This window comes from Phoca vitulina, unplaced genomic scaffold (assembly GCF_004348235.1).
Source record: "Phoca vitulina isolate PV1807 unplaced genomic scaffold, GSC_HSeal_1.0 scaffold132, whole genome shotgun sequence".
NCBI lineage: Eukaryota > Metazoa > Chordata > Mammalia > Carnivora > Phocidae > Phoca > Phoca vitulina.
Window position 1 is genome coordinate 123,851 of NW_022589835.1, and position 9,185 is coordinate 133,035.

At 60.0% G+C, this 9,185-nt stretch overlaps 3 protein-coding genes across 4 annotated transcripts in view; 1 reads left to right on the top strand and 2 right to left on the bottom strand.

The window, feature by feature from the left end:
- Positions 1 to 39: 39 nt before the first annotated feature.
- On the bottom strand, positions 40 to 4,512 carry SPRN (shadow of prion protein). Its single transcript, XM_032399157.1, has 2 exons — positions 4,171 to 4,512; positions 40 to 3,176 (listed from the first exon to the last, which is right to left on the bottom strand). Exons 1-2 carry the CDS (start codon positions 4,309 to 4,311, stop codon positions 2,715 to 2,717), a joined length of 603 nt encoding a protein of 200 aa, XP_032255048.1. The 5' UTR covers positions 4,312 to 4,512; the 3' UTR covers positions 40 to 2,714.
- LOC116628819 (scavenger receptor cysteine-rich domain-containing protein SCART1-like) overlaps positions 3,130 to 9,185 on the top strand; it is a 96,399-nt gene continuing 90,343 nt past the window's right edge. For both annotated transcript variants that reach the window (XM_032399150.1, XM_032399151.1), the window contains exon 1: positions 3,130 to 3,209. The gene's annotated coding sequence lies outside the window, so the exon portion shown is untranslated. The remainder of the gene's footprint in view (positions 3,210 to 9,185) is intronic.
- On the bottom strand, positions 6,390 to 8,966 carry LOC116628821 (olfactory receptor 6-like). The gene is given in 2 exon segments (XM_032399155.1): positions 6,390 to 8,672; positions 8,675 to 8,966. Coding segments are annotated over 2 exon segments (912 nt in total). The 5' UTR covers positions 8,760 to 8,966; the 3' UTR covers positions 6,390 to 7,845.

The window sequence follows — 9,185 nt, forward strand, 5'->3', positions numbered from 1 at the left end:
TTAAAAAAAAAAAAAAAAAAAAAAAAAAAAAAAAAAAGCCTGTCTCTGCTGGTGGCTCATCTGTTGTCACCAGTAGCAGCTTGGGCCCACGTGTTAAGGCCCCTCTCGGCAAGAAAAATTGGGATATGAGCCACTTAGCAAGGGTTCTTGTGTTAGGTCCTTGATAGTGTCCTGGGTCCTGCAATAAAGACAATTCTGTTTGCCAGCAGAGTGTTTATTTCATGACACGACTAACATGTGCACACACGATGGACAGGAGGGTCCAGAGAGCTGTGGCAGAACCAAGGATTGTCTGTCCCCAGCTGCGTACAGGCTGCGAGGGTCACTGGTGTGGTCAGTGGGGACTCCAGAGCCTCCCACTGCCCCCGAGCACCTTCTAGCTAGCAGGACAGTGGGACTCTTCCCCGGGGAACTTGACCTAGCAGGCTGCATTCCAGCAAAGGGCAGAGGAAGGAAGGGGGGTGGGGGTGGACCTGGTCAGCTGCTTCGCCTCTTCTGTGTCCAGTGGGGGCCTGGCCTCCTGGAAACACCTGAGTTTCCGCAGGGCATCTCCCCTCCTGAAGGTGCCCACACCCGGAGCACACACACTGACCTCTCCTGAGATTACCCGCCCTGGGCACCGTCTGCTTCCTGCTGGAACCCTGACCAGTAGAGTGGGAAGAACTCCAGCGTGTGTCGGTGCCAAAGGCCAGACACACTCCCGGAATCAGGCTGGTGTGTGAAATAAGCTCTTGACTTGAGAATGCCGTTTCTGCCCCATCCACCACGCGGTGCCGTGCGGCCTGCGAGGGTGCCGGAGAAGCTGGCCCATGCCCCGGCCCCTCAGGTGGACCCGAGTCCCTGTGCAGACTCTCCTGCCTGCAGGTGCGGTGGCAGAATGGCCACACTGCCCACGAGGCCACAGCCTGCTGGTCTTTGGTCTGGAACGGAGGGAGGGGCAGTGGGCTTGTTGTACCCCGAGTCTGCCGGCGCTGTGAGTACAGCTGGATGCAGGGAGCTGTGTCCTGCAGCTCTGGGTCCTGGTCTTTGGAGAGAAATGCTTGGTCCAGGGTTCTGCTGGTAGCTTGGAGACCCTCCCCCTAACCAGACCTGGGTGTCAGCTGCGGGAGAGCAGAGGTCGCAGGTCCTCCCGGCGCGCCCCCCCCGGGAGGTGCTGGTGTCCATCAGCTCAGTCCAAAGGCCCCATGGTCTGGGGGCTGGGGGTGGGTTGAGGGCATATTCTGGAAGGCAGCCCAGCAGCAGGTGAGGCTTTCAGTGAGCACCGAAGGAGGGAGAGATCCAGAGGATCCAGGCCTGGGACATGGTCCGGCTGTGGGATGTGGGGTGGAGGATGTGGTAAAGAGCCAAGGCCCCCAGGGCTGAGCTCACGGGCTGTGACCCAGGCCCGAGGCTCAAGGGAGATGGGCCTCTGGGTGCCTGACGAGCAAAGGGCTGGCTTTCTGCAGAGGGTGCTTGGGTGCCAGAGGCAAACCCTTGCAAGGCCCGCCTGGCATTTCCTTAGAGGCCTCTCTGGGGGTCTCTCCTGTCCCCAGACCAGCCTCAGATGCTCAGACAGCTGTTGGAGGGGGCTCAGCTTCCCGGCTTCTTTTGCTGAGCCCGACGCTCTCACATCTGTCTGTGTTTGCTGGGTGCTGGGCCGGCCCCCGGCCGCTGCTGCCCGCCTCCAGGGACCTGCCTTGTGGCCGTGTTGGTTGCTGGTTCTGACTTGAGATCTGGCCTGCGCATTCACACCATTCACACCTTGCCCTCTCCTTCGGGCGGGGGGCGGGGGAGGGAGAGGCGCCAACTACAGATCTGCTTGAAGCAAAAGCGGGCTGTCCCTGGGGAGGGCTCTTTAGTGGGAGTGGCCACGCCATCCCTGAGGACCAGCGAGCACTGATTCCAGAATGTGAACCTAAACCTCAAAGGAAATGAAAAGCTCTTGAAATTTAAACAATGTGGTTTTCCCCCCAAAATAGGTCCCAAGGAGAGTGACTTGTTTCAAGTGGGAGCAAAGTGGCCGCAAGGGGCCCCTAGTCTTGAGGGTGCCCAGGGAGGGGGCACGCCTCTGGGCCTGAGGGTGGGCTGGCAAGGCTGTGGGGCAGCTGTGGGGCGGGGGTGCTCTGGGCCCCGAAATCCCCAGACTGCCTCTCCTGGACAGGTGGTAGGCACAGCACAACCTGTGAGAGAAACCTCTCTTCTTCCCCAGAGCCACTAGTCCTTTGGTCCATTCTGGCTGCTTCTGTGGGGGAGGGCCCCAGGGTCCCCAGGGCCCGCCTCTTTGCCTGGTGGTCAGCACTGTCCATGCTCCTCAAGTGTCCGGGATGAGGTCAGGGGAGCCAGAATGGCTTGAACACCCTGGTTTGGCACATCTCTCTGGGCAGCTCGGGAGAGACGGTGGCTGCGGGCCCGGGTGGCAGCACAGGCACCGGCCTTTCTGGCTGGGGAGGACCCCGACCTCCAGGCGGTAGGTGGGGCATCCTGGAACTGAGGGGCCCTGGTCCTCTGGTCGGGTGGGAAATGGGGAGGCTGGAGAGGGACTTGGGCAGGGCGGAGAACAGGACGCAGCCTCCGGGTGCGTGAGAGGTAGAACAGGCTCTCTGGGTCGGAGGCGGTGGGCGGCGGTGGGCAGCGGTGGGAAAGGGCGCTCGGCGGCTGGCGGTCTGGGGCGGGCCGGAGGGGCCCGCGGGGAGGGCGCCGGCGGGGGCCAGATCTGGCCTGGAGCCCGGCCGGGCCTACGGCCGCAGCAGCCCCAGGGCGCCCAGAGCGCCGCCCAGCAGCGGGCAGAGGCACGGGCTGCCGGTGGGCCCCACGCCCGAAGTCCATGCCCGGTAGCTGTAGAAGCCTTGGCCCGTCCGGTTGCCGCCCGGTGCCGCGTCCTCGTCGTCCTCCAGGTCGCGCTCCCCGGGGCCCGTGGCCCTCCTCCAGCTGGAGCCCGCCCCCAGGCCCGCGGCCGCCCCGGCTGCCGCCCCCGCCGCCCCCGCCGCCGCCACGCGCAGGGACGAGCCCGCGTAGCGAGGCGCCGGCCTCACGCGCACCCTCGGGGCCCCGCGCGCGCCCCCGCGCAGCCCTCCCCGGGCGCTGCCGCGAGCCCCTCCACGGCCACCCTTGGCCGCGCCGCTGTCGCAGAGGAAGGTGGCGGCTAGCAGCAGAGCCCAGCAAGTCGCGGCCGTCCAGTTCATCTTTGCGGAGCAAACCTGCGGTAAAACGCGGAAACGACCTCAGCTTCTGTGAGGATCAGGGGACCAGAGGACTCGGGGCCAGGGGCTCAGGGCCCGGGGACAAGAGCTCCTGGGCTCTGGGACAGGGGGCTTAGGGACCGGGGGGCTCAGGGGCGGGGGCTCAGGGGCCTAGGATAGGGAGCTCAGGGCCTGGGGACAGGGGCTCAGGGCCTGGACACAGGCCTGGGGGACCAACGGGCTCAGGGCTTGGGGACAGGAGACTCAGCATTTGGCAGTACAGGGCCCCCAGCATCTGGACTACCGGCTCGGGGCCTGGGTGGGCTGGGAGGATTAGGCATTCAGGCCTGGGTAGAGGGTGGGAGTCTTGTTCAGTGACCAGTAAGGGGTGAGTTGAAGGGTGAGAGGGTTGAGCACCTGGGGGTTATTCTGTGCCAAAGAATGGGGGGTGGTGAACACCCTGCGGTCGGGGAGCTGAGGCCTGGAGGAGGGGGCCCCATATCCTGGGCTGCCCTGGGACCACCGACCCAAGCCTCCACGGCTTGGCGGGACCAGAGGCCGCACTGGGGTGGGGGATATATTTGAAGGACACAGTCTCGGGGACCGAGCGCCCCCAAGGATCCAGATCACCGTCTGGAGAAAGGACCAAGCGTGTGCCTCTGCCAGGCTCTTCCAGACCCTTTGGGGCAGCGCGCATCGGGGGCAGAGCCCGAGCAGGGGATTCTGGCCTCGCGGGCGGCGCGGAGACGCGCGGCGGTGACACAGTGCAGACCCCGCCCCCGCAGGCCCGGACCCAGGGCACAGTTCCCTCCCGCCCCACCCCCCGCTTGGCTGAGCAGCTGGGGCGGGGGACCGGGACGCGACGCAGGGCCTAATCCGGGCGCAGGGATCCGGGTGGCGGCTCGACCCTTCTCCAGGGCCCCTCCGATCCTCTCGCGGCGCCTCCGTCCCCAGCCCCGCGGTTGCCCGCCCCAGCCTTCCGGTGCGCTCGGATCCCGCCGTCCGGCCTTACCTGCCACGGGCTTCTGTCAGAACCGCGGGCTGGAGTGGGAAGGAGCGGGCTGTGGCGGAGACCCCGCACCCGAGCGCGGAGTCTGGATTTTGCGCGAGGCCTCCGCCCTAGGAGTGGGGGCGGGCAGACGCGGAGGCTCATCCCCCGGGAGACGGGAAGGGAGGAGAAAGAGGCAGTCTGCGAGGAGCGCTCAGCCCCCCTCGCTTCCCAGCACCTTCATCCTCGCTGCACCCCGTCCTAACCTTCACCCCGTCCGCGCCAGCCCCCACCCCATCTCCTGATTCCACACACGTCCACCCACTCCGTCTCCATCCCCCAGTGGGCACCCAACCCCACCCCATTTCTGCCGCACACGGCGCCCCACAACCTCCATCCTCACTCCACCCCTCCTCCTCCCCCTCCCTCGGACACTCCACCCCTTTCCCACCCTCTGCACCCTCTCCCGTTCCCCATCTTCATCCCTGCCCCAGGCGATGTGTCCCAGACACGGGCCGCGGAATGCTTTAGATCCCGGCGTCTAGTGCTTCTCACCGGGGAGGCCCAGAGAGGAGAGGATGATTATCCAGGGCCCCAGGGTATCCGGAAAGGAGATAATGGGTGACCTCTAACATCCTGCAGTGCCACTGTTCAGATCCCTCTGGGGAGCCCTCACCGTGGCCCCTCCACAGCAAGGGTACTTGGAACCCCACTGCCACACCCAGTCGGCCTTCCCAGTCCCTGCCGGATGGGACTCTGGGACTTCTTAAAACGGTGCTATCTTGCTATCCGCCTTTGTGGATATCCCACCCAGCCTCTCCGCCTGGGGACACCAGGCTCCCTTGATGACTCCACGACCTCCTCAACTGTGACCTGATGTGACGTGACCTCTCAGCTTCCATCAGACCCTCTAGATCCCCAGAGTCTCAGAACTGCTGCTCCACACACAATCCTGGCCCCCGAATTCCTGTGTTGGAGGCCTGACCCCTAGAACCTCAGAATGTGACTGTATTTGGAGACGGTGTCTTTACAGAGGTAATTAAGGTAAAATAAGGTTAGTAGGGCAGGCCCTGATCTAATCTGACTGGTGTCCTTATAAGAAGAGGAGATCAGGGGGGCGCCTGGGTGGCTCAGTCGTTAAGTGTCTGCCTTCGGCTCAGGTCATAGTCCCAGGGTCCTGGGATCGAGCCCCGCATTGGGCTCCCTGCTCAGTGGGAAGCCTGCTTCTCCCTCTCCCACTCCCCCTGCTTGTGTTCCCTCTCTCGCTGTCTCTCTCTGTCAAATAAATAAATAAAATCTTAAAAAAAAAAAAAGATCAGGACACAGACATGCACAGGGACAGCCGCGTGAGGACACAGGGAGAAGGTGGCCTTCTGTGAGCCAAGGAGAGAGGCCTCAGAAGGAACCAGCCCTGCCCACACCCTGTCTCAGACTTCCAGCCTCCAGAACCACGAGAAAATGAATTTCTGGTGTTTAAGCCACTCCATCTATGGTACTTTGTTATGGCAGCCCGAGTAAAGTAATAGAGAACCCAAGGGTTTCTTTTTTTTTTTTAAAGATTTTATTTATTTATTTGACAGATAGATACATAGCGAGAGAGGGAACACAAGCAGGGGGAGTGGGAGAGGGAGAAGCAGGTTTCCTGCCGAGCAGGGAGCCCGATGCGGCGCTCGATCCCAGGACCCTGGGATCGTGACCTGAGCCGAAGGCAGACACTTAAGGACTGAGCCACCCAGGCGCCCCGAGAACCCAAGGGTTTCTAAAGTCCACATGGAAAAGTAAAAAAAAGTACTAATATAACTCATTTTGAAAAACAAGATCAAAGAAGAAGGACACCCTGTCAGATATTAAGATGCTATAAAAGGTCATGGTAATAACACTACCTAGTCTTGGCAAGGAACAGAGAGCAGTACAGACAAACAAGAGGATCACTAACAGACTCATGGAGGAACTTACACATGCCTACAGGAGTAGAACAAGATTGAGAATGTGATGGAGAGTGGGAAACTAAAAGAACCAAACGGAAATTCTAGAACTGAAAAGATACACTTAAAAACGCAGGTTAGATATGGCCAGGGAGAATTAGTAACCTGGAAGATGAGAAGAAAATATCCAGAAGAAAACACAGAGAGAAAGCAAGTGTATACAACACGCTCTTGGGGCAGAGGGGACGGGCAGCAGGCCCGCCCCACACGGACCCCACACGGACCCCACACGGACCCCACACGGGCCCCACACGGGCCCCACACGGACCCCACACGGGCCCCACACGGACCCCACACGGGCCCCACACGGACCCCACGTGGACGTGGGGAACCAAAAGGAGAGCAGCAGAAGAATGAGGCAGAGGCAGTGTTTAGGGGCACAGTGCTGACCATTTTCAAAAACCAATGAGGCAAAGCACAATTCTAGAAACATCACAAATTCCAAGCATGATAAATACAAAGAAAACAATGCCCTGGCAACCAAACACCAAACGTCTTGTTAGAAGATCTTGAAAGCTTCCGGAAGTGGGGGAAACCCAATTACCTAAAAGGAGTAAAAATAAGCTGACTTCTCCACAGATGTAAGGAGCAGCTGACAACACGGAAGTGTGGTTTGCAGAGCTGATGACAGCCGGATGGTCAGAAGCCAAGAGGCACAGATAAAAAACGTGTCACACGAGCAGCCAGAAGGGAAAGGAGGCTAACACAGCAGTACTCGTCAGACCGAGCCGACTTGAAGCCTGACGGAGGAAGGCAAAAAGCATTACTGGAGACAAAGAGTAACACTTCTTAATGATAAAAGGTTAAATTTAGCAAGATGACAACACAGTTCTAAATTTCAGAACCTCAAAATAATAAAACAATGCAGTAAGAGAATATTTACAGCACCAAATCATTTCCATGAATTTAAAACTCTCACATGCCAAGCAATGCGACATGTCTGCAGCTACGTGGGTACTCTCCAAGGGCACACACCAAACACATGGCACCGCGGGCCACTGCAGGGGAGGGACTGCAGTGTGGGAAGCAATGGGATCAAGTAAGACGCACTCACCCTGACCAGGGACAAGAGCCCAATAAGAAGGAAAATGCTGGGTCAACCCAATTTCTGCCCCTAAGTGCCAGAGAACAAAGAAGAGGCAGAAAAGCCAGGTATGGGTAGGCCATCTACTCACTAGACCCGTCAAGTTGTAAGTCAAATGACATTCTTGTTTCTGAGAAAAGGTGGCAAGTGTGTGGCCTATGGCACCGTCGGGCCTTGCCCGGACACCTGGTCCACTGTCCAGCCAGCTGAGGTTGGTTGCAGAGTCTGCTCTAAGGCGCCGGGCCTTAGGCAATGGAGGCCATCCCGGTGGGCTTAGGGACAGGGCAGGTGGGGCCCAGCAGGGCAGGAAGCGGGGCTGGTCACCATGGAAACTGGCCATGTCCCAGGTGGTGAAGGGAGTGACAGTGAGGAGGGGTCTTCCTGTGAGCTGGGGTCTGCACTCTTCCTGGCTGATGGCCCTGCTGGGGAGCGGTCCCCCGCTCAGGTGCTCATGCTTCCTGGGAGAAGTGGCAGGAAGCTCCGGCATTTCCCCTGCTTGTCCAGATGCTCTCGTGGGCACCCTGTGTTCCTGGCAGCTCTGGCGCAGAGGGAGAGAGCCTGGTGGCGGGCAGGAGGCTGTGAGCAGATGAGAGGAGGGGCATTTGGGACTTTTCCTCCTGCAGCTGGCACTCAGGAGGGACCCGGGGCTTGGAGGAGTTTGGTCAGAGCCTCCCTGATGTCACGATTCTGCAGGCAGTAAATGCTGGGATTGGGCAGTGGCGTCACAACTGAGTAGACCACGGACACCAGCTTGTTGAGGTCGAAGGAGCTGGCGGTGTGAGGCCAGGCGTACATGAAAATAGTGGTGGTGTAGAAGGTGGCCACCACCACCAGGTGGGAGGCGCAGGTGGAGAAGGCTTTCCGGCGGCCGGCCCATCCCAGGATCCTCAGCACCGTGGCCAGGATGTGTGCGTAGGAGACCATGGTCACCAGCAGGGAGGTTGCGAGCACAGCCAGGGCTGCCACGACGTCCAAAACTTCGAGGTGTCAGAGTAGGGGTGAGATGTCACAGAAGAAGTGGTTGAGGACATTGGGGCCACAGAACCTGAGGCGGAAGATGAGAGCCATGGACACGAAAGAGGCCAGGAAGCTGCCCAGCCAGGCGCTGAGGGCCAGGTACAGACAGAGCTTCCAGTTCATGGTGGCTGGGTAGTGCAGCAGGCGACAGATGGCCAGGTACTGGTCACAGGCCAGGGTGGCCAGGAGGAAGCACTTGGAGGAGCTGAGCGAGAGGAAGAGAAACAGCTGGGTGAGGCATCCTGAGAAGGAGATGGTCCTTGCCCACACCAGGAGGCCAGCCAGCAGCTTGGGGACGGTCACCGAGGTGTAGAGGGTCTCCAACACGGATAGGTTGGCCAGGAAGAAGTACATGGGCGTGTGCAGTTGATGGCTGGCTCGGATGGTCACCACGATGACCAGGTTCTCCAGGATGGTCACCAGGTAGATGATGAGGAATACCCGAAAAGCAGCTCCCGAAGGTGGCACAGTTCTGGGAAGCCCAGCAAGATGAATTCTGTTACCAGGATCTCAGTGGAGTTGCTCATGGCCCTCCCTGGTGGGGAGGTTACTTCTGAGCACCCTGGAACAGCAGAGAGATGCAGGTGTGATTGTCCGCTGAGGGCTGAGAAGGGTCTCTCAGGTGCTGCCCTACTGACCTGTCACCACCCACCCTAAGTCTAACACATAGTTACCCAGAGCTAGCACCCAGCAAAGGGGCGTTGGGTGCAGATACTCTTTCTCCCGATTTCATATAGAAGCCCTCAGGTGTAGGCTCTTCCCGCCCCAACACACAGGTACAGGGCCAGGTGTGTGTGCACCCATACGCACACATACCCACACACACCCATCCTTCCAGGTGCACACACACATACGCACACCAGGTGTGCACTTTTTACACACTACTGGGTGTGCATCCCCCTCATCTCCTCCCCAGGTGCATATATACTTCCACACACACACCTAGGTGTGCG

Coding starts and splice junctions, on each gene's coding strand:
- SPRN (XM_032399157.1), bottom strand. CDS start 4,311: ATGAGCCTCCGCGTCTGCCCGCCCCCACTCCTAGGGCGGAGGCCTCGC. Junction 3,177..4,170: donor CTGACAGAAGCCCGTGGCAG/GTAAGGCCGGAC, acceptor GTTTTACCGCAG/GTTTGCTCCGCAAAGATGAA.